At 42.6% G+C, this 25,138-nt stretch overlaps 1 protein-coding gene, 1 long non-coding RNA gene and 1 other non-coding gene across 3 annotated transcripts; 2 read left to right on the plus strand and 1 right to left on the minus strand.

Annotated features, from left to right (window-relative positions):
• Positions 1 to 1,343: 1,343 nt before the first annotated feature.
• LOC112269858 lies at positions 1,344 to 4,794 on the minus strand. Its single transcript, XR_002962066.1, has 4 exons — positions 3,301 to 4,794; positions 2,618 to 3,050; positions 2,157 to 2,530; positions 1,344 to 2,055 (listed from the first exon to the last, which is right to left on the minus strand). It is a non-coding gene; the product is annotated as an uncharacterized LOC112269858 (long non-coding RNA).
• Positions 4,795 to 13,846: 9,052 nt separating this feature from the next.
• LOC100840041 (binding partner of ACD11 1) lies at positions 13,847 to 18,234 on the plus strand. Its single transcript, XM_003557199.4, has 5 exons — positions 13,847 to 14,021; positions 15,307 to 15,410; positions 15,514 to 15,589; positions 16,817 to 16,897; positions 17,443 to 18,234. Exons 1-5 carry the CDS (start codon positions 13,977 to 13,979, stop codon positions 17,941 to 17,943), a joined length of 807 nt encoding a protein of 268 aa, XP_003557247.1. The 5' UTR covers positions 13,847 to 13,976; the 3' UTR covers positions 17,944 to 18,234.
• Positions 18,235 to 18,726: 492 nt separating this feature from the next.
• TRNAD-GUC lies at positions 18,727 to 18,798 on the plus strand. The gene has a single exon. It is a non-coding gene; the product is annotated as a tRNA-Asp (tRNA).
• Positions 18,799 to 25,138: the final 6,340 nt, after the last annotated feature.

Here is a 25,138-nt window from a genome sequence, read left to right on the forward strand (position 1 = left end):
GAGGGAATATTGCTCTTACCCCTGAATGAATATTTCAATTAATAGAGAATATAGTTTGATTTTGGTGGGGTGCAAGGTAGAACCACGACCAAATTAACCGGCCAAGAGACCACATATCTTTCCCTCTCCCATTTCTATCCACATTTCCGTGCAAAATTGTCTTGTAGAATTTATTCGGAATAAATGTTTTCAACAACCATGCCCCACACGGCTAAAACAATTTATATACTAGAATGCTTCAGGCACCGTCATTTCAACATGTTTCCCTTTCTCCACTGCATTATCTTCACTTTCTCTCCTACAATGTACTGTATGTCAGATTGAGCGTATATTCTGTCCATGTCCATGCTTCAGGATCACCGAGGTTCAGCACCTTCCTCTCGTGCATCAACCGCTACTGTAGGAAAAAAAAAAGGTGAGCTTAATTAGGTTGAGAATAGGAGGCAGCGGAAAGAAAACGCTTAGGAAAACAAAGTTGGGCCGTATTGTACGTTGTACTGCCACACGATGGCCTGGAATTTGATGGAGCCACTCCCTGAAGCCGGCGACGTGGCTGTGGGCGAGGAGGAAGGCGAGACATTCCAATTGAGCAACGATCTCCAGCGGCTCTCTGACCAGGTGCCTCAGTTGAGCCGGGAACAGAAGGAGCAGGAGGGCCTCATCGACGGTGGCGGACGGCAGGGGCATCGCTGCCTTCCAGACAGTGGAAGTACGAAGTGCCTCCTCCCGCTCCACACCTTCCGCCTCGAGTTCAATCGCCGGCGGCAGCAGGCCACCGCTGCTGACCCCTGCTCGGCCCTACAACCGCCGTTGCCCAAGCCTGGGCCGCCGACCACCCGGCAGTGGGTTGTCAAGCTTTGGAGGCTCCAGGCTTTTAGTGGACAGAATGCGTGCATGATGAACCTATATTCAGCTGCAGCTGTATACATTGCTGCTAATTCGAGAAGAAGAAAAACAACGGTATTAATTCAATAGCGAGAGAATCCAAGGTTTCATCTCAGGCGTAAAAACTTAATCTTTCGTCTTCCAATCTGGGTCTGCACTCTGCACAACAATGGTGGGTACTGCGTTTTAAACAAAATGTTGGTACAACCGAAAAAAATGGTTTAGTAAAGGATGGAAGTTCTTAACCTCTTTAAGAAATCGAGAGTTTCCAAAATATTAATTAGGTTAACTTGAGAATAGTTTGATTTTTTGTGGGTTGATGAAGGTAGGACCACGATTCAAACTGGCCAAGCAATCACATATCTCTCTCAATGCCTCTTTCTCCACTCTTTATTGACCTTTCCGTGCAGAAATATCTTGTGGAATTTATTCCGGATAAATGTTTATCATGCCCCACATGACTAACATTTTATATACCACCACCACCCGTTGAAACTTGTTCTCTTTATACTTCACGGGGCATTTCATCTCCCCTGCATCTTTCCTATCTCTCCTACACTATAATTCAGTAGAGACGATGTAAGAAAAATCAGTTTATACACGAGAGTTGATGTATGTTCTGTCCATACTTCAGGATCACCGAGGTTAATTCAGCACCTTCCTCTCGTGCTTCAACCACGGTTAGGGAAACGGATAAATGAGAATAGGGGGCATCAGAAAGAAAACACTTAAGAAGGTATGAGGTAATGGTATTGTAGATGGTAATGCCATGCGATGGTCTTTGCTTCGACGGGGCCGCTTCCTGGAGCTGGCGACGTGGCTGTGGACGAGGAGGAAGCATATGAGGTTCTATTGAGAAGCGAGCTGCGGCTGTTGTCTGACCAGGTGTCGTAGGGGAGCCTGGAACACGAGTACTAGGATGGCCTCCTCCACGGCGGCGGAGGCATCGTAGCCTCCCTGACGGCGGAAGTAGGACTACCTCCTCCCACTCCACGCCTTCCGTCGTGAGATCATCACGATCGGCAGCAGGCCGCTGCTGCTGCCGCTTGCTCGACCTTGCATTGCCGTTGCCCGAGGCCCGAGCCCACGCCACTGACCCGTCAAGGCAAACTGATGGTGAGAGAGACATGCATCTCGAAGGCCTCAAGCTTTCGTTCGACAACGGAATGCCTGCAAGAAGAAGTTATATTCAGTTGCAGCTATATATATTAATAATTTAGTATCGGTTTTCTTCACGTTAGGTTTTAAATTTCATTGAAGCAATACGCGACCCCCAAAACGAGAATCTGCCTCAGCTCGGTGAATGCGACAATGCCCATCAGCTCAATCTCCTCAAGTTTTAAGTCATATATTGGCTTGAGATCGGAAATTGACAAAAACAAAATTGCCGTAAATGCATGATGAATGATTATAGTACCTATACTAAATGAATATTTCAATTAATAAAGGATATAGTATCATTTTTTGTAGGTGGAAGGTACAAGATCCTTGAGGCCAGTTCAACACCCTGCACGACTAGGAATTTATATACCCCTGCTAGTTTTTTGCACCCGTACTTCACAAGTCATTTCATCATTTTTCTCTTTCTCGCTTCCATGCTTCAAGATCCTTGAGGCCAGTTCAACACCTTCCTTGCATACATCAACTATTTGCAAAAAAAATAGCAAGAGGAAACAAAAAGGAGGTTAGTTTGAGAATAGGAGACATTGGGAAGAAAATGAGTAGTACGTACAAGGTGAAGGCTCTGTACTGTGCATTGTGTTGCCTCGGTTTGCCATCATTTTCTGGTAACATGGTAGCAGCGTGAATTCTTGTGTGATTGCCAACAATTGAGCAACAGTTCATGCATAGACAATCATGTTATTGTGTTAAACTATTAATTAAATTAACTAAAAAGAGTCCAGTTAGATATAGGAAATGAGACCAAAAAACAAAAATAAAAGATAGGCTCAAGAGCAGGAAAGACAAATGAAAGAGAATCTGCTATGGCAGCACGCCTCGCGGAACATGACAATGCCCATGACATCAACCACCTCAAGTTTTAAGTCATATGTCGACGCCATTTGGTCACGTCATGTTTGCTCAAGAGCAATTTTATATGGTTCGAGCTTGAAAATTGACGAAATCATCGGAAATACATCTCGTTGGTACGAACCATATTGCACCTGCCATAATAAAATGGATATTCCATTTTAATAAAATATAGAGAGTGTACGTCCATCTCTCACTCACTTCACGTAACGGAGACGTCCAATATTTATGAAGACCAACTATTAGCAAAAAGATAGAAGAGGAAAACAAAAGGGAGGTTAGTTTGAGAATAGGAGACAATGAGAAGAAAATGATTAGTTTTGGATAAATGTTTTCAGCAATCATGCGTGCCCCACGTGACTAACAATTACAAACATCACCCACCTAGCTTGTTCTCTGCATGCTTAACGGGTCATTTCATCGTGTGTTTCCCTTCCTCGCCTACATCTTTCCCTCTATATATGTACCGTACGTCGGCAGAGACTCAGAAATTAAAACAGTTTATAGACGAAAGCTGATCGAGTGTATGTTTCTGTCCGTGCTTCAGGATCACCGGCGTTCAGCATGCACCTTCCTCTCCTGCATAAAACCATTATTAGGAAAGAAATAAATGAGGTCACGTTAAGAGTTGAGAGTAGGAGGCATCGGAAAGAGAAAACGTAGGAAGACAGGAGAGGGTAGTATCCTGCGTTGTACTGCCACGCGATGGCTGTGGGCGAGGAGGAAGGGGAGTCGTTCGCATTGAGCATCGATCTGCTGTTGCTCTCTGACCAGGTGCCTCAGTTGATCTTGGAACGGAAGGAGAAGGAGGGCCTCGTCGATGGCGGCAGGGGCATCGCCGCTTCCCCGACGGCCCAAGTATGACGTGCCTCCCCCGTTCCATGCCCTCCGCCTCGAGATAGAACGCTGTCAAAAGCAGACCGCTACTCGGCTACTGTTGTCTCTTTGATCGAGTGTAAAACAACAGTGAGAATTCCTCCCAAACTGCAGGTTGTCATGTTTTCCACAGGGACTAAGCGATCAACAATTAAGTTTCGACTAAATCTAGATCAAGCAATCACAGGGGTAATATGCAAACTGAAAATAAAGGGCAACAATCTAGCACTAAGTAATATTTTTTTGTGATTGTCTTTAATCAAGCAACACTGGGCAGATATGAATACTAAGCACAATAATTATTCATGAGCAAACATATAAGACAGGGACATAAGCAATTTGTTTGGGAAAGGAATAGAATTGGCTACAAACACACACACATAATATCATCATAGAGAATTAGGCTAAAACAAGAACAAGATTATTATGAAATTTTCAAAAGCTATGATGCAATAGCTAACACAAATCCATCACAAGTCAAGACTTGGACAGATTAGCAAAGGAGAAGACAGGGACAGAATGAAACTTGTTGCTAATCCATGTGAGCATTGCATCAAACACTTGACAGTCGGAATCAAGTTCAACACAAGTTCTCAATTTCAGCACTTAAAAACAGCGAGCTACATGGGGAAAAGGGAGCGAGATTTAGATGGTGATTAACTCAGGAGATGGGGTAGCACAAGTTGGAGAAGGGGAAGAACTTGCAGCAGCAGTTGGAGAAGGGGAAGAAGCTCAGGTTGTCCTTGTGCTCGCCGGAGTTGTTGGCTGTTGCAGGTCGTGCATGGAGGATCAGCAGCAGTAGCTTGCTGGCCGGTGGAGGCAGCCTGGCCACGGCGGCGGCCGGTGGTGGACAAGCAGCGTGGAGAGGGAGGGGAAGAAGCCAGGCTCGATAATATGGATCGGTCGGTTCTGTCTGTCCGATGCGATTTCCAGTGGTTCAGATACCATGAGTCCTGGCCAACGTGACCCAAAAGGAATTTTCGTCCTTTAGCTTCGGATGCTTCAAGCTTCCGTTCGACGGAATGCCTTCAAGAGGAACGCGATGCTCGGTTGAAGCTGTATATGCCACTATATTCAGTATTAGTTTTCTATTTTTCTTCACATTAGGCTTCAAATTTCATTGAAGCAATATGCGACCCTTCAAAAGAAAATCTGCCTCGGTGAACGCGACAATGCCCGTCAGGTCAACCCCTCAGTTTTAAGTAATACTCGGAAATTGGCTTGAGATCTGAAATTGACAAAAATTGCCGTAAACTCCTTTAATGAATGAATATTGCACCTAGCACTAAATGATTATTTCAATTAATAAACGATAAAATTTTATTTAATTAACCGCGTCCAAACCTGCCAACCAACCACATCTCTCTCTCCCTCTCTTTCTATGTTCTCTATTCCTTTTCCGTGAAAAACATCTCTGGAATTTATCTCCGATAAATGTTTTCAGCAACCATGCCCTCACGTGACTAACAATTTATATACCACCACCACCCATCGAGCAAGTTTCCCTACTGTCTTACAAGGTATGTCAGCAAAAACAATGTAGTAAAAAACAATTTATACATGAGGGTCGATCCAGTGTAACTTGAGTCTATATATCCGGCATCGAGTTCACCACCTTCCTCTCATTTGTCAGCAACTATTAGAAAGAAAATGAGGTTAATTAGCTTGAGAATAGGATGCATCAGGAAGAAAACGTTTAGGTGGACAAGAAGGGAGAGTATTGTACGTTGTGTCTATTTCGAAGGAATCTATTGACCGTGCCAACCGTACGATTACCCTGGAAGCGGTTTTTGATAAGAAAAGAGAACTGTGAGAGAATTCCAAAAGGTTTCATCATGGGCGTTTGCTAAGTGGTTTTAGTGAATCAGTCTTCGATCTGTCCATCTGGGTCAAACAATGCTGTGGGTGCTACATACGTTGTAAACAAAATGTGGGTGCTGAAAATAACAATCTGAAATCCAAGTGACGCTCACTTTCAGCCCTTCTCTTCCATCTCTACCAAGACACTCCTAGAGCAAATAATCCTCTGATACTTGTTGTGTCTGATTAGAAGGAGCATTTGTGGCAACGTACGAAGAGCTATGTCGAGAAATAAGAAGATCGCCAGATGCAAGGGTTGAATGTATAAAATTATGTGAGTATTCTCAGTAAGCGGTATGCGTTGATGTGCCCTTAGCAAGCCTAATCAATGAATGCTCTCTTGCGGGATGACCACCGATGTGAACGGATAGTGCAGTCAAGGTACGTGTGCGGAGTCGTCTGGTATGGGACTGATTTATGTTCTCCAATAGTAATCAATGTGCTACTCAGATTTTGCATATTTTTCCTTCAAATCATAGATTTAACTAGCTACATGTACGAGGGATTGACTCGATCCCAACTTTCCATTCGCAGAAATAAAAGTGTGCCCGCTCAGGATGTGTTCTACTTCTCTAGCTAGTTATCTGCGAACTGTTGTTTAATTTCACTGAATCTTTCCAGTAAGGATCTCTTGTGTTCCGCCGCCGGGTTGTAATGAAGGGTTCGTTGCACGGAAAACAAAAATTTCATACGAGATGTGCGGAAGAAACCCAAAAACATATCTACTAGATGTAAATAACGAGAGGGATTATGAGCATCATACCCTCGTAGACCACAAAGCGTTACGATCATGGGATCGTTGTTGGCGTAGTGGAACTTTCGATGAGATCAATCTCAATGCAGAAACGACGGCACCTACTTGGTATCCACACGTTCAGCTTCACGTCGTCTCCTCCTTCTTGATCCAGCAAGCGAGAGAAAGAGGTCGATAAGATTCCAGCAGCACGACGGCGTGGTGTAGGTTATGGTGGAGTTCTCCACGGGCAGGGCTTCACCGTGCGCGTGAGAGGAGGAGGTCAGGGAGAGAAGCTCAGGGGAGAGATCCAGCTGATGACTTGGTGTGTTCTCTCCCCGTGCCCCTCCCCTCTATTTATATAGGGGGTGGTGGCCAGGGTTTGCCCCTCCTACAAGGAGAAGCTAGGGCCGGCCAGGGGAGGGAAAGGAGTCCCGGGACTCCGTGGTGGAGTCCCCAATGGTTCCCTCTCCCCCTAGACCCATTAGAGAATAATTAATTAGATTGCTCCAATTAATTCATATAAAGGCCCAATTAAATTCTCAAGAATATTTCGGAACATTTCAGAACCTTCTGAGAACTTCCAGAACCTTCTAAAATATTCCTGGTCAATACCGAAAATACCCCGAACTTTTTCGGAACCCTGAAACAGCTTTTCCATATATAAATCTTTATCTCCGAACCATTCCAAAGCTTCTCGTGACGTCCTGGATCCCATCCAAGACTCCAAATCAATATTCGATATCACCATCTATTTATCTCATCGAACCCTAGCGACATTAAGCGTTAAGTGTGTAACCCTACGGGTTCGAGAACATGTGGACATGACCGAGACACCTCTCCGATCAATAACCAATAGCAGGACCTGGATGTCCATAATGGTTTCCACATATTCCACGAAGATCTTATCGGTTGAACCACGATGTCGAGTATTTAATTAATCCGGTATTCAATTCCCTTTGTCTCGCGATATATTACTTGTCCGAAATTTGATCGTCGGTATCACCATACCTAGTTCAATCTCGTTACTGGCAAGTTCTCTTTACTCGCACCGCAATATAATATCTTATGAATAACACATTAGTCACATGCTTGCAAGCTCATTAGGATGTTATATTACCGAGAGGGCCCGGAGATATCTCTCCGTCACATGCAGTGACAAATCCCACTCTTGATCCATACAACCCAACAAGCACCTTCCGAGATACCTGAAGAACACTTTTATGATCACCCAGTTACGAGATGACGGTTGATGTCCACAAAGTATTCTTCCGGTACTAGAGAGGGGCATGATCTCATGGTCTAAGGAAATGATACTTGACATAATAAAAGCATTAACAATTTAAACTTAAGTGACACGATCAAAAGCTATGCTTAGGTTTGGGTCTGTTCATCACATCATTCTTCTAATGATATGACCTCGTTGTTAAATGACCACACATGTCTATGGTTAGGAAACCTTAACCATCTTTTTATCAACGAGCTAATCTAGTAGAGGCGTATTAGGGACACGGTATTTGTTTATTTATCCACAGATGTATTTAGTTTCATGTTAATACAATTATAGCATGGATAATAAACATTTATTAAGAACAAGGAAATATGATAATAACATATTTATTATTGCCTTTAGTACATATTTCCAACATGTAAGAAATCGTAGAGTTTCCAAAATATGAGGTTAGGTTGAGAATAATTTGAGTTTTGCGGCCGGTGGGTGGAAGGTAGGACCACGTCCAAACTGGCCAAGCAACGAAATCGCTCTATATATATCGACCTTTCTGTGGAAAAATATACTGTGTAATTTATGACTAGCAATTCCCACCGAAGGTGTTCTTAAATCAGTTGTCAACCAAGTGCATGTCATGTCCATGCTTCAGGATAGCCAAGGTTCAGCACCTTCCTCTCATGTACCAACCACGGTTAGAACTTAGCTTGAGAATAGGAGGCATTGGAAAGAAAACTATTAGGAAGATAGGAGAGAAGTGTATTGTACATTGTATTGCCACCGGATTTCATTTGCTTCGATGGAGTGGGTGATGCAGAAGTGGGTGAGAAGGAAGCAGAGGAGGGGCCATTGAGCAGCGAGATGCGGCTGCTCCTTAACTTGGTGCTACAGGGGAGGCTGGATCGCAAGCTGCTGGAGGGCCTCATCGATGGGGGCAGAGGCTTCAAAGCCTCCCCGGCGGCGGAAGTACGACTACCTCGTCCAGCTTTCGCCGCGAGATCGATCGCCGCCGGCAGCAGGCCGCTGCTGCTGCCGCTTGCTCGGTCCTGCCGTCAAGGCGAAAACGGACGGTGAGGGAGATATGTATGTCTTCCTTCTCTTCTTGTGTTCCGGGTTCCGGCAATGGCAAAGTTTGCTTCAGTTTCAGGCTTCTATGTTTAGCTTTGGAGGCTTCATCAAGCTTCGGTTTGACGGAATGTGTGCAAGAAGAAGCTATGTTCAGTTGCGCGCAGCTGTAGTTTAGTACTATCGGTTTTCTTCACATTAGACTTCAAATTTGATTGAAGCAATACGCGACCCCTCAAAACGAGAATCCGCCTTGGTGAACGCGACAATGCTCACCATGTCAACCTCGTACCTTTTAAGTCACATCTTGGCCGCTTGAGATCGGAAATTGACAAAAATTGCCGTAAACGCATTTGTTATATATGAATGATTATTGTATCTATCACTAAATTAATATTTCAATCAATAAAGGATATAGTTTCATTTTTGTGGGTGGAAGGTACAGCCAGGTCTGAACCGGTCAAGCAATCACATTTCTGTCTCTCACACACACACTGTACGCTCTCTATCTCCTTACCGTGAAAAATATATGCGCAGTTTATCTCCGATAAATGGATAAATGTTTTCAGCAACCATGCCCCACATGACTAACAATTTATATACCAGTACCATCCGTCGAGCCTTTTCTCTCCATGCTTTATGGGTCATTTCATCACATTTCCCTTTCGCGCCTACCTTTCCTTTTTCTCCTACAAGGTATGTCGGCAGAGATGTAAAAAAATTCAATTCGTACACGAGATTGGATCAAGTGTGACTTCTGTCTATGTCTATGCATCGAGATATACCGATGTTTACCACCTCCCTCTCGTGCATCAGCAACTATTAGCAAAAAAAGAATGAGGTTAGCTTGAGAACAGAAGGCATCAGGAAGAAAACACTTAGGTTGAAAAGAGGGGGCTGTATTGTGTTAACCGATGTAAATACAACACAACGACTTTGTTGTTATCCCTTGTAAATCGCTTATAATCCTTATCTAACCCACGAGGTGAATATATATATGGGGCAGGTGAGGATTAACTCACGGCAAACAATCCAAGCTTCCTAGCTTTCTAATTTATTGTAACAATTTGTATACTATATACCACCCATGCATCGAGCATGGTCTCCCCATGATTCGTAGTTCATTTTTCATGCTTCCTATAATTCTCCCCATTCTCTCCTGCACCTTACTACGACGTAATAAAAATCAATTTTTACAAGAGAGTCAATCTAGTGTATATGATGTCCATGCTTGAGGCCGGATCACCGAGGTTCAGCACCTTCCTCTCGTGCATCAACAACTATTAGAAAACAAAAGAGAGGTTAGTTTGAGAATAGGAGAGAATAGAAGGCGTCGGGAAGAAAACGCTTAAGATGATTTGAAGAGACGGTATTGTATGTTGTACCACAAATACTGGAGAGCTACACAAGGCTTCCGCATGTAAGCATATGTGAGCTTCGCAATAGAAGCTGGCTGAAAACTCAAATCACAAATAATCTCGATGTACACAAAAGTTTATTCATACGCTTCAGTTCGCTTTAGATAAGCACCGCATCAAACCTCTGTCCCCTGTCTTGTTCTTCTTCCCTTCCTCCTCTCTCAACACACAAGAATGAAGGTCTGCCGCCTGCGCAATGGCCACGGCGTCCACCGAGGAGGAAGGCCTCGTCGACAGTGACAGAGGCATCTCGCTGCTTCCCTGATGACGGAAGTACGATGTAACTCCCCGCGCTCCACACTGCCCGCCACGAGAATCGATTTGCTGCTTGGCCCTGCCACCGCCATCACTCGAGCCCACACCGCCGACCCTGCACACCGTGGACACTTGCATTCTTCACTCACTCATTGTGTGGTGGCATGGTTTGACTCGATTTTATGGTTGCTCTATCCAGCTTTGGACTTCAGGCTTCCATTCGACGGCATGCATGCCTGCAAGCCAATTTTGTATTAGAGGTTTTTGAGGAAAAAAAATGGTAATGATTCAGTAGCCGTCCACCTGGAGATCGATCGCCGCTTGCCTCAGGCCGACACTGCTCCCTACTGGACTCTTGATAAATGTTTTCAACTGCTCCCTCTCACTCTCTATCGACCTCTTTGGGCAAAAAATATATCATGGTATTTATATCGGATAAATGTTTTCACCAACCATGCATGCCCCACATGACTAACGATTTGTTGCTTGGCCCCACCATCGCCGTCACTCGAGCCCGCGCCACCGACCCCGCAGACACTTGCATTCTTCACTCAGTCGTTGTGTGGCGGCATGGTTTTATGGTTGCTCGGTTTAGCTTTGGACGCTTCAGGCTTCCATTCCACAGAATGTCTGCAAGCTAATTCAGTAGTGGTGGTTTCCGAGTAAAAGAACACTAATGATTCAGTAGCCGTATGCCGCCACATTGATCGCCGATGACAATAGGCCACGCTGCTTGGCCCCGCTACCAACCCGCACACCTCGGTGGCGGGGCAAAATTCCATTGAAGCAAAATCAAATTCAACTTGTACACACCTTTATATTTCTTCACATTAGCTTCAAATTCCATTGAATCAATAGACATTCCCTAAAAAAGAGAACAGATTGTGTAAAAAAAGGGAGAGAACCGACTCCGGCGGCACGCCTCGGTGAACACGGCGATGCCCAAGTTCATCAACCTACTCAAGTTTTAAGTCATACAACCACGCCATTTAGTCGCATCCAGTTTGCTCAATATCAGAACTCGGGGCACATGGCTTGAGATTGGAAATTGATAAAATTTATCATAGAAACCTTGTTATGAATGAATGTTGCACCACCACTAAATGGATATTCAAATTACTAAAAATGATACAGTTTTTTTTTGGTGGACCAAAGATAGAACTACATACGTTTGATAAATGTTGAGAATCTTATCTCGAATAAATGTTTCAACAACCATGCATATCCCACATGACTAACAATTTAGATAGTATATATACCACCCATCGAGCATGGTCTCTACATGATTTGTATAGGTCATTTTTCATGCTTTCTATACATCTCTCAATTCTCTCATGTACCTTATGTCGGCATACACAATGTAAGAAAAATCAATTTATACACTAGTGTATGTGATGTCCATGCTTGAGGCTGGATCAACGAGCTTCAGTACCTTCCTCTCGTGCATCAACAACTATTAGAAAAAAATTAGGTTAGCTTGTGAAAATGCTTTGTATGATATGAAGAGACAGTATTGTACAACTGTACCGTCGGTATTGGCCCCGCCACCGCCATCGCAGTGGACAGCTGGACCCCTCTCCACTCTCTATCGATCTCTTTGGGCAAAAATGTATCATGGTATTTATATCGGATAAATGTTTTCACCAACCATGCCCCCACATGACTAACAATTTATATGAGACAACTCCCCAACCAGCATGTTCTCTCGGTGCTTCATGTGTCATTTCATCACATTTTCTTTTCTCTCCTACACCGTATGCCGGACAATGTAAGAAGAATCAATTTATATACATGAGAGTCGATTGAGTGTATCTTCTGTCAAAGCGTCGGGATCAGGTTCGGCATCTTTCTCTAATGCATCAACAACCATTAGCAACAAAAATTGAGATTAGCTCGAGAATAGGAGGCACAGGGAAGGAAAAGGCCAAGAAGAAACGAGGTAATTGTCATGTACACTGTACGGCCGATACAGGGTAGAATGTTGGATCTTGGAGGAGGTCTCCACTCTAGGGCTCCATGTAAACTAGAGGTAAAGTCTGGTAAGGCCAGATTGGCAGCTTTCGTGCGTGCAGTGAGAAATCCAAGTCGCTCTAATCGTCTTTATTAGTTTACTGCTGATAGAATGGTTCGCTAAGCCGTGAGCTTCTGGCAATCTTGTAGCCTGATGTCTGGCTCGATCTAACTTGTTGGATTTTGACCTTGTGATTTAATTTCCTGGACAATTTCGCTAGTGGATGGAACATGTCACCTTCGGAAAAAGAATTGGAAATTCATATTGTCCTGGAGAATAATTGAGCTCTTTCCTGTTGTACATGTTCTTGGGTTTTGAGACGAAAGCAGCTTTCACTTGAAACGTTGATTCGTATGATGGTGACTCTTTGTTTTGTAGGTCTCTAATACTCAAGGATGCCAGTTTTGCTTCTTCTTTTTCTTTATTCTGGGCATCAGTTTTGGCTTCTTTCTAATGTTGAAATGAAATGTTCCAACTTACTGGTCATTACATTTTTTTTTCTGTGAGTAAAGTAAGAGAATATGTGCACAATATTTTTATTTTTTAGAAACACAATATAAATGTCGACGCTCACACCATAGGTGTCTCGCTATTGACGGGTGCACCAATAGCATCGGTTAAATACCGGAATAAATTCAGGCAATGCAAATACTGAAGTAAATCCAAATGAATGCAAGCAGTCACTCCAAATCTAGAACTTGAACACCACAGGGAACCCAAAACCACCCGAGGTAGGCTCAATTCGCTTTATTTTTATTTATTTTGCCGACCTTACTATATTTAGTTTCAAGCTTTATCTTATTAAGGTGAGTGCTTGACTCTTCATCGGAGTGAACAGAAGAACAGAGAAACATCTTTGACTCTTGGTGCTTAAGAAGAAAGAATGGAACTACTAAGCATCTAAAATACTTTAATTGCTTAGTATTAAGAAAGTTACTAGCCATATGATTAACAAAAATCACATAAGGTTGATTGTTTCTGCAATTTTTTTAATTCCAAAAGAAGAAATCTTGTGCATGCCATTTCGGACAATTAATGACACAAGGGAATGAATTCAACAAGCTAATCTGGTCAACTATTTGTTCCTCGACCGTTGCCGAAGTCTAACTTTGGTCTCTCAACTAAAATACGACGTAAAATGACTTCAAGGCCCCACAAATTTTAATCCTAAATTCCGCCACAACTTCGCGCCGCGATAAAACCTCTCGGACCGAGGCATAGGTACAGCAACACGACAAACAACATTACTATAACACATCAACATTTCTTCTCTCGATCCCCTTTTGAGAAAAGAAAACACGTAACATTTTCTTTATTACAACTCATGGAAAATCACATCACCACATCCATTATCCATACCACCAATTCCCAGTTGGAAAAATGAAAATAAAAAATAAAAGAAAAAATAAAACGAAAAAAAGAAATAGCGTTGGGAGTATTTTCCTTATTAGCTTTAGCTTAGCTCCCAAGTAGTCTTCTCCCACTACTTACTACTAGTCTTCCTTGTTTCCCATTCAAAACAAAGTCTTCCTTCTTTCCTTCCTCGCTTCCGAACCCCGGCTTAGCCATTACCGCTAATCCGCTCCCTGAGCACCATCCTCCAATCACCCCCTGATGGCGGCGGCGGCGGCTCCGGTGGAGGTGCCGGCGACGGGTCCGGTGAGTGCCGACCGCTTCCCCTTCCTTCCCCCCTTCCGCTGTCTAGATTCCTCTCGGTGGGTCCGCTGACGGATCTGGCGGCCGTGCCCGGCAGGGACCCGCGACGCGTGATCCGGCTGCCTTGCTGCGTCTCGTGGGATGGGATTTTCGGTGCTGGCTAGGGTTAGGGTTTGGGGAATTCGTGGGGCGGGGGGAGGGGTTGGTTGCTGATGATTAGGGAGAGCGAGCGAGCGAGGCTGGAAGCGTGCGCGTGTCTCGATTCGGTTTGGGGATCTCTCGATTCGGTTTGGGGATCCGAGATCGTATGTCTGGTTAGCAAGTGCTGCCGAATGGTCGGAGGATTTTTCTCCAGACAGAAAATTAGGTGAAGAGCATTGCTGGAAGGAGACATGTGGTATTTGTGAACTTAGACTAGTTCATTTCTGTGGTTTATATGCTACTATAGCTGATATCTGTTAGTTAGACTAGCTGATATCTGTTGATGGTTGTCATAGCCAGCTCCAGGACATTGGGGTTGGTTTGGGGATGCAGGATCATGCCATTCTCTTGACTGAGATGAAGGCCGCTTACTAGCTATGCTCACTTGCGGCGTCAAGCAAGACGCATGTTTGTTTGTTGGGAGTTCTGATCTCCTTTTGTTTGTTTAGGTCAGCTAGTTCGTAGGGTTATACTGTACTCCAAGATAACCTATTGTCATTCGACACAAGTTGGTGCTTATTTGGTTTGGGTTGGGATTAATCGGTATCTTGTCATAGCTAGCATATGGTATGAGCTAGGGAAAAATGGCTGCCTGATTGCTGTTGAACTTGGTTTAGGCATAAGTTTACTTCCATGTAGAAGATCAGACTGATTGGGGTGTTAAGTTTGCGAGAGTGCCTAGGCCCCATAAAATGGCTTATGTGATGATACTAGTTAATGAATGGTAAAACTTTACATATTTATTATGCTTACTAGGAACACAGCAGGTGGTGCATGGATAAGCCTCTCGATATAAGTGGCTGGTGCTTCTCATATAATTTAAATATCTAGGGTTCAATTTATGCTTTCGTTTTAAACAAAGGGTTCAATTTATGCTTATATAAGTAGTTTGAGTCAGAAGATCAAAAGAGCCCCACTTGTATATATATATGCTAACTCAAGTTTTAAAATCTTCACTGGCTTATGCATTTCCTTGTGCAGCAATCTTAGTTATTGTGTGCTGTTTCACTTTGTTAATTTTCTGCTTCCCTTTTTTGTATCTCCCTTTATACTTGTTCTGAAACTTATAATATTTTCTTGGTTGCAGGTGAAGACTGTGAAGGTCACAAATGTTTCCCTGAGTGCAACTGAGCAAGACATTAAGGAGTTCTTTTCCTTTTCAGGAGACATTGAACATGTGGAGATGCAAAGGTTTGTAAATTTGCAATACGTACACAACATCTTACTTATTTTTCCAAATATGCTTTTACTAGCATTCTCAGATTTTAATTTGCCTTTTATTTTTCTCTGGCAGTGGTGATGAGTGGTCTCAAGTTGCATATGTGACTTTTAAAGATGCACAGGGAGCAGAGACTGCACTTCTTCTTTCGGTGAGTAATTGAAGGCCTTGATATGATTCAGTGTAGTTATTACAGTCATCTTTTCCCTATTTTTCACCATTCTTTAATGGCTCTTTTATGGTGCTCCGGAACGTTCATTCACCCTGATCTAACGGTAAATCTTTTGTGGTACTCCACCGCAGGTCTTAGGGAGTACCGTCTCCAAAAAATAGGAAGTGGCTTGATGCTACTTGCTAGGGGTAGAACCATAATCAAAACTTCACTTGCTCATAATACGTGTATTTGAATTGTCTAGTGTAATTCAGTGCATGATTAAACAACAGAATGGAAACACTTTGGAATTAACGGCAGGAATTATTATTTGGGGAAACACCAGGAATTGCTGCTTGTTTAGGTATGAACATTGATTGCGATCTCCGTTGCATGGTGGTAATTATTTTTCAGAACCACAAATGCGGCAACCATGGTGGGGCTCCACAAAGGGGCTTGATCAGACGCAGCAGTGCAGGCTTCACACAAATGCACAAGACCATGCCGCCGTGCTTGCTGGTCAGAGTCGCGGGGGACCTGGGTGGCTGGCTGGGTCGTGTCACACCATTGACAGCTCGATGCCATGATAAGTTGTGCCATGTACCAACGAGTGTTGGCAGGGGGCACATGGAAAGAGAAACTGCGATTACGTGAAAAGATAATACACCAACGGTGGCGCACGCAACCAATTTCCATCATGAGTGGCATGATGCAGTTGATTCTATCCGAGGAAAAAATGAAATTATAAACCAAGATAAATAAAGTCAAGTTACCCCTGCAAACGGATGGCTAGATTTGTTTGGTATTCCCACCTTCTAAGGAGTACCGGGGTACCGTAAAAATTCCGTTCTTTAATTCTTGGGCTCTTGGCCCTCAATAGAAATTTCTCTTCCTTCATCGCCACGTATATATGCCAAGTGTGTTGGTCAGATGTTTCAGATGACATCTACACTTTTCATCTCAATGGAAATATCTAGGTCTAGACATTTTTAATGTTTCCTAAAGTCGATCTTCTGTCACCATTTGCAAATATATAATTCCTTATTACTCATTAATGCAGGTGATTGTCAATCAAGCAGTTTATAGTAACTCTTTTACCACAAAAGAAGACAAAGCTGGGAATTTTTAATCATGTTTTCCATTTTCATAAGGATGGATGTCCATTGAATATTGTTTTGTTCTCTTAAAATAATAATTCTGAGAAGGCATTCTATGTCATTGTAACAGGGTGCAACAATTGTTGATCTTTCTGTTATCATCGCACCTGCTCCAGAATATCAACCACCTCCTACTGCATCTGCTCCACTGGTATGTGATGCCTCAATTTTGTGTGTTTACCTATTTAACTCTTTTAGTATCTTGTTTCCTGAATTAACATGGACCATATAGTAATTGTGAATGCACATATTTGGACATGGTGACGGTTCTGTTTTTCTGTGTTTGTTCTGAAACCATAACATTGATTTTGTTATTTCCGTGCATTCCCGTTTCTTAACCACTTATTAAGCCAATAGCTGCAATGGATGCTCATGCCTAGCTCTAGTTGACAGTTGACAAGCAGAACCTACGGTGTTTAGTAGGTTCCATCGGTTGGGATCTTGCTGATTAACTCCTTTCTTAAGACACACTCGATAGAAGTTTTTCAGCAATATTAGTGTCAAGCCAGAATGCACTAATATTCTAGCATTCTGCTTTGCTTAGAGTCATGTTAGTCCTTGATAAGTGCTTTGTTTGTGTTTTCCCAGAAGTGTAATAGCAACCATATTCTGGTTGTAGCATTGGCGAGCAGGATTGCAGTACTCTTCTTTTAATCTGTTGGATATTACGAATTGATTATTATATCCTGTTCTCAGATGAGTGGAACCAGAGTCCCAGTCGGCGGAGACAATGTGGTCCACAAGGCTGAAGATGTTGTCAGCAGTATGCTTGCCAAGGGTTTCACCCTGGGCAAAGACGCTGTTGGCAAGGCGAAAGCTTTCGATGATAAGCACGGCTTCACATCCACCGCTGGCGCCAAGGTGGCCTCCATCGACAAGAAGATCGGGCTCAGTGAGAAGTTCACCATGGGCACTTCCGTGGTCAACGAGAAGGTCAAGGAGATGGACCAGAAGTTCCAGGTGTCTGACAAGACCAAGTCGGCGCTGGCCGCGGCTGAGCAGACAGTGAGCAGTGCAGGTTCTGCTATCATGAAGAACAGGTACGTCTTCACCAGCGCGTCGTGGGTCACCAGCGCCTTCAGCAAGGTCGCCAAGGCCGCCACCGACGTCGGCACGATGACAAAGGAGAAGATGTCGGCCGAGGAACAGCACAAGGGCTCTGGCCCGTCGTCCGGGGGCTACACGCCCATCCGTTGATCATCATCATTGTCGTTGGTCTCGGGCCGCAGCCGTGTGTTGTATTGGTGGATCACAGTCAGCAAAAGTTAGATATAGAAAGACATCGATCAAAGCTTCCATCCATCTGAAACTTTTGCAACCCAGAATTTTTAATTTTTTTTTGCCCCCTCATAGAACAGGAAACTTATCTGCCGGTGGTCAATAGTGTATTCTAGGGGGTTGGTTTATATGTTCAGAAATGGTTCAAGCTAGAATATTGGAAAATGAACTTTTAATTTGGTCGAGTCAAGGAAGGATTCTCTGTAATAATGTGCCGGCGTTGTCTTGCTCCCTGTCCCTGTAGCTGCTCAGCGTTTGCTATTTTGGATCTGCTCAGTCATCCATGGTTTGCAGTGGATTCGTTACACACCCCTCCCCCTCCATCTTACGGCCGGCCTTTCCTCCCTGCCGCCGCCCCTGCTCCGGCGAGTCGCTGGAGCGGCCACCATGGCCAGTCAGGCGTTGTGCACCCTGATCAGGTTGTCCTCTAAACCCGAGGGGCGGCCTTTACCGGTCCTTCTTGTCCACTCCCTTCTTCCTCCTCTAGCCGCGACACAGTGTTCATGTTCTAACCAAATATTTCGGGCATTTAGAATGTAGATTTTCCCCATCTTATTGTGCAGCATTGTTGCCTGATGCGCTCTGCTTGACAAGTGATCGACCGCGTATTACCCTTTCTCCGGTTAATAAGCCATAAGCCTACGGCTGATCAGATTTTCATCATCCAATTACTACGATTTTCTAATTGACGTTAACAACCATGTCGTTGTAGTATAGTGGTAAGTATTCCCGCCTGTCACGCGGGTGACCCGGGTTCGATCCCCGGCAACGGCGATTTTTTCTTTTTGTTATCCAATTTTTACTCCTTGTTTCAGCGTATTTGTCCATCCCTGCCAAGGTTCCACTTTCCATTCCCCCCCAAATTCATCCATACCAAGGTCTCACTTTCATTTCTCCCCAAATTCTTTTGTCGTTTTTGCAAATGCTAAGTAACAAAAAAAAATCGTTTTGCATTACACAATTTATCCAATCACACTCTCTGTCTGCCTCTGCAGCAGTGGCTACAGAAGATTCTGTTAGTACTAGCTAAATTGTACTACCTCCGTTCCATAATTCTCGTCGAAATATTACATGTATCTAGACACCTTTTAGGAATAGATACATCCATTTTTAGGCAAATTTGAGACAAGAATTATGAAACGGAGGGAGTAGTACGGATGGTCTCTCCGAAGAGGAGTAACTTAACTTGCCACTCCAAGCCTTTTGCCCACCTTGCTCATGTGTCAGTCAATTCAGCTCCAAGGCTTCCCTTGCAAGCCTGCACAAGTGCCATCAGCTAAAACCTAACCATCTTGCAAGCCTACTACACGGCCCTACCTAGCTGCCTACCTACCTTGTCCCTTTTAAGTCAGCATCATACATGTGTTGGATTATGGATTGGGTCACAACACAAGCCTTGTGAGTGGTCAAAAATCACAAACAGTGTTGACAGAGAGAAAATAACGATCCAATGATCAAGATCAGTGCCTCATTGACCTTCCCAGAGTTAAGCCAGGTTCCTAATAAATCTGTGGATAATTTTTTTAGACAAGAATTTAATTGCCTTAGAACTTTCAGACAGGAACTTCTGTATGTGCCCCCAGCAGGAGCCAAAGCACACTGTTGCTAGTCTGCATATGTGGTGCTGCAGATCATTGTCAATGTCACTGTGCTATGGCTTTCCCATGCTTCTCAACTATGTCTTGGACCCCAGATTGTCTTCATGTCCATATATGTGCCAAGTTGCTGCTTGCTAAATTGGCTTCATGCCTTCATGTCTTTGTATATAATCAGGCAAGAATAGGATTGGTCTCTGCGTAATCAGATTCTGAAGCCACATTGTTCATTGGCTCGGTGCGGCCGATGAGTTTAACTACTTCTTATGACCTCCGAGCAACAGGTTTCGCTTCCGTGTAGTGTACCGCACGCTTGTTTTCAGGTACTGGTGTAGCAAATTCAGTGTCCTTAGTCGAAGCCTTTCACTAACTTCCAGTGGTTTGAGTCTAACAATCAGCTAACCATGCATAAACTACCAGCTGTTGAAGGTTCAACTCTTAAACACTGCTCAAGATTAATTACCGCAACCAAGATCCGATAAGATCCGATAAGAGCAATTTCAGGACAGTTTTTTAAAGATAAATAATTAGTACAGGACAAATGAATTAACTGAAAGATGAAAGGAGAGAAGGCTGCATATTCTTTGGCCATGTCGGTAGTTGCGCGAGACCATTTTTCAGATTCATGCATATACTGTTACTTGTTAGCGGTTTGGATAGCAGACTGCAGATAGCTTGAGCTTGTTTTCAGGTGCAGACACAGACACACAGGTTCAGGGTCCAAAGATTTTCTTACAGCAGGTTGAATTCCTTGCATGCCATTTAAAAAAGCTCCTGTTGCCAATAGCACAGACATGTTCTTGAAACAGATTAGTTAAAAAATAATGGTCAATCTCAGCGGCAAAGTCAAACTGATTACATGCATGGGCGCAACATGGTCCGCTTTCTCCTAACTAACTAGATTAGATTAAGCAACAATTAAGATTGCATAAGTTTTCAGGTCACAACACTTGTCAGCTTTACTACACCACCATGTCAACTTGAAGGCTGTTTATGCATTGCAGGTTGTATCAGAGGAACTGAAATATATGTGCCCTTAGATTGCACAATATGCACACATATTACATCTGATCCAAAAAATGATGTGAATTTTGTTAACAAATATGAAATGCAAATTTTTTTCTCTAACAAACAAACAGAGTTGTAGTAATGATTTTGCTGGTACATATGATCCTTACTATTGAAGAAGCAAAAAAAAATCAGTTGTAACTGATGACATCAGAACAAAGAACAGATCAAGGACCGGAGCACCGAACTCAATCTTGAAACAGTCTTTGCCATTTGTCAACTCACTCAAATAATTACCATATCATATTAATTGCTTTCTATACGTCTGAATTAGAACAGTGTAGACTTGAGGGTGAACTCCTAGCATTGTTTAATACATCTCTGTCTTGCAAGTAAACTACCAAATTTAACTGATCTTACCTAGATTGATCCCCAAATTGCAATCAACCCGAGTCAGGGTTGTTAGTTTAGCGCCCAGAATGCGTGTGGAGATACTAGTGAAGTATAAACTTGGACACAATCCACACCAACATTGTAACAACTACAGGCCTAACAGTGACATGTGGTGACCAAGTGGATCACGCAAAGATTTGGTCCCAATTCTTTATAAGATTCTGTTTACTAACTATACTCCTCAAAATTATAATAATGGATGGGTGCTTCCCAGTGCATACTGCAGCAAATTCAGATGTTGGTCCAGGCCGCTTTGGTAGCAATGCTATAACAAGCCTCTTCACATTTGCTAAGGCTGCATTAGACTAAGTTAAGACCCTAATTAACCTAATTAAATATTCCCAAGACTGCGTAAGAGTTCAAGGTTGACTTAGCCTGCTGGATCTTTGTTTGCTTCATTGATCAACTGGAAGGGAACACATCTGAAGCTTCAGTTGTTTATATTAATTACTGTAACTGAAAAGCATTTTTTTCTGCTACCTTCAAGTTTCATAGATGATCCGGCCCTGAGTGACTATGCTATATATGCCTCCGGATGATATCAACAAAATGCAGCAACACACCTTTCAATATTAATTGCCTATGTTAGGACAACCCATAAGCAGCTAGATTGCTCAATTATGGATCATAAGAGAACATCCTAAGGTACTATATTCTTCCGAAAATGATCGGAAGTATAATTAGCTCGGTGTATGAATCACATAATTGGCAAATCGTTCTGTCATACTTGTAACGTTGTTGCTTCCAGTGATGCACAACAATGATGGGTTGAAAAGGATTTCCTCCTAGATAAACACAAGCAAATAAAGATGTCTATATCAGATTTCTTGTCAGAACTTGTAATTTTTCAGTCGAGACTGTCACGCAGGCAGGGGAAGACAATTTTACAAGCGATATCCGGTGAGATGTTTGCCCTGAAATTTGAGTCTCTAAATACTCCCAAGTCTTCTGTCCGATTAGCACAAACATATCTAATTCGTATGAACCAATCGATATTGCGTAGGAGCTAGGAGAACATGCCATTGTCCATCAGAATTTTTTAGTAATGTTAGTATAATGTGCTAGATCCTACATTAACAAATACTGCTAAATCGGTCATGAATGATTTTAATTGTCCAGTAGCATTCAGATTCATCATGTCACTCTCCTTCATTCCAAATTAAAGTTTTAGAATATGATACATTAGCGTCTCAATGCTACTAACAGGCACAAAACAACCACTGTGTTTCTGTCTTCATAGCTAGATGCCTAGCTAGGTAGGCACTCTTATATCCTAATTTTGCTGTAGTATGCTTGCAAATTCATCCATTAGCTAGATTACCTGCTGAAGCTATCAGATGGAAACAAAGTTTCTCCCTGTGACGTCTACTCAAATTATTGAACACAATGAAATATGACATTTATGTACGTATATTCAGTTATCCACATGAGCACATAATGTCAGTGGCCAATAGGGACATGCTAGTTTCATCCCTTCATAGGAAACCAGAATAAAATCTTACCAATTCTACCAGTTCACTTTAGGAATTGCACCAATTAATTAACCAATTAGCTAATCTTCTCCATGCAGCAATGTTATAAATTAGTTTAATAAGCCCTCTGATAGTGATTGTCGTCATAAATACGACAAAGAACCAGACAAGACTATGGATATATGTCATATACAATTTGGATCACACTATAATGATTATAGTATGCATGGTTAGTTCATACTGACAGAAACTTGGCTGCACAGACCTGAAGCTTCTACATAAGAACATGAGTATGTGTGTTGATCCACCCACCATAACCGATTTGGTTGTAACCATATCAGGTGGATAGTGATGATGAAATCACACTTACAAAAATAAGAGGGATATAATCATCTCTATACCAATATCTGTGTTAGGTTCTAAGCAAGCTAATCTGAAAAGTGAAGCTGTATGTAGTGCTTTGCACCTTCTTGCTGTTTTCTTTCTAATACAAAATGACGTGGCTAAAGCGTAACCCTGTGTCCGAGAGGCAAAATAAATGTTCTTGAGCTAGTGTGCCTGGTACAGTATCTGTGTTGGTTATTTGATCAACATATTAAGGACATGTTAATTGTATGATATTATTCAGTTCAGAAAATGTCAAAGTTTTTTTGTTTCTTTATTCTTGAACATGCAGACTAAGGATTTGTGTATCATTGCATTAAGAAAGAGAAGAGGGAAGAAATGACCTGATAGAAGATGGAATCGACAAGAGTGTTCAACTGTATGTCTGAATGGACAACTCATAGAACTACTCATCTTTTCTTTTTCTTTTCTGGAGAACCCAACTACTCATCCTTTTTAGGAGGAAATTATTATAATTTGTGCCCCAGCATTTGTCAAGGATGACTGTAGCAATCAGGGTTGACAGGAAGCTTCCAATGAGGTGTGTTATTAATTTATATACACAATTCAAACTTCAATGCATGCAATTTTACCTGAACATCTCTCCTCCGTGTGATGTGAGAGATGGTGGTTGTATGTTTGGTAAAAGATTAACCAACTGTTTGAATTAATTGTATCTCGTTAGATTCTATTGGTTCTTCAATAGATGACTCAGATAAAGTATTGTCCATCCACTAGATTGCAACTAAACCACCATAGTAGTACAAGTAACCATTGAAGTGTGCTCTTTCAGAGATAAACTAACCATTCAACTACCTGCGATTAATTACTTAATTAGACATGCATTGACCTACATAATTAAGTGTACATACAATGACTCCACTGGATTACAGAAAACACATTAATTCCTGCAATCAATTCCCTGAACTTCATATTCTCTCCATTGCTTGTACATGCGCATATATACAGTGATCCACAGTGTTATGATGTGTGCATGTCAAAGTGTCTGAAGAACATATATTCCTTGTTTGAAGGGAGAACAACAAATATTCCTTAAAATCTGATTGTGTTATTGTGGCCAGTGTACAACAAAATTCCAGGACCACAAGATCAATCAGTCCAATTGCACAACTAATTCTCTGGCCAGTGTGCAAGTGCACGCTTTGGTCCCCCTTAATAATGCAGAAACAAAGATTTCGTCAGCTTAGCTATGGTACATGTGCATAGCTATATATGATTACTACTTAACGGTCCAATGTCATTTCTTTTCAATATAGATATAAGGCATATGAATTTCAAGAAACTGTAGAATTAATTCATGTCAGGGGCACTTTGACCATTGTAAAATGTATTGTGCGCACTGTCAGTCTAATCAGCATTTGACAGGCTGGCTGCTTCAAAAACTAAATAATTTGGCAAGTGCAGTTTTTTTAATAATAATGCTACTGTTACAGAAAAGTTACAAGGCGTCATGGGTGGGTGAACACACGTTAAAAGGTATACACGGGATCAAATCTTCTCTGAACATATGCGTTCTGCATATTCCAAGTCGATCTCATCTCTGACCAAAACAAAATTGTTTTCGAAAATAATTTTGACTCTGCTGTAATATCTTCTTAGAAGTTTTTCGATCATTGGGAGTTGCTGCTCTGCAATTTTCATTTTCTGTCAAAAACTCTATATCACTTCGTGGTTTATTTAACGGATCCGAGAGCTCGAGGGTCTTTTCATCTAAAATAACAATAATTTTGACTGTTATGGATACAGTATCCGCCATGCAACTTATACTATGTTTCCATACTCATATCCATTCCTAAATTCATAGATTCCTCACATTGCTCTCATACTAGAATAATGTCCATCTTATACGGGTCAACCATGTACTTGGCAATGCCATTTGGGCCAATGACAGGCACACGATATCTAGCTAGCTGCAGGTGGGTCCTACTCCTAGTAGTGGCTGGTAGCTAAAGTGGGTCCCAAAGCCCCTAACTGTAGCCTGCCCGGGCCCACCTTGGCAGGCAGGCATGCCAAGTGGCCGGTGACACGCAGGAAGAAGCTGTCAGGGAACAGGTAGTTCCTTGTTGTATGCTCCTTTGTTTTGGGGAGAAAGTCCACACGTGTCAGATCAAATGGACCTAACTCTCCTCTGCCTCCTGCACACGTGCCGCTCACACATTGGCGCCACTGTTCATTGCATCT

The sequence above is a fragment of the Brachypodium distachyon genome, chromosome 1 (genome assembly GCF_000005505.3).
Source record: "Brachypodium distachyon strain Bd21 chromosome 1, Brachypodium_distachyon_v3.0, whole genome shotgun sequence".
Taxonomy (NCBI): Eukaryota; Viridiplantae; Streptophyta; class Magnoliopsida; order Poales; family Poaceae; genus Brachypodium; species Brachypodium distachyon.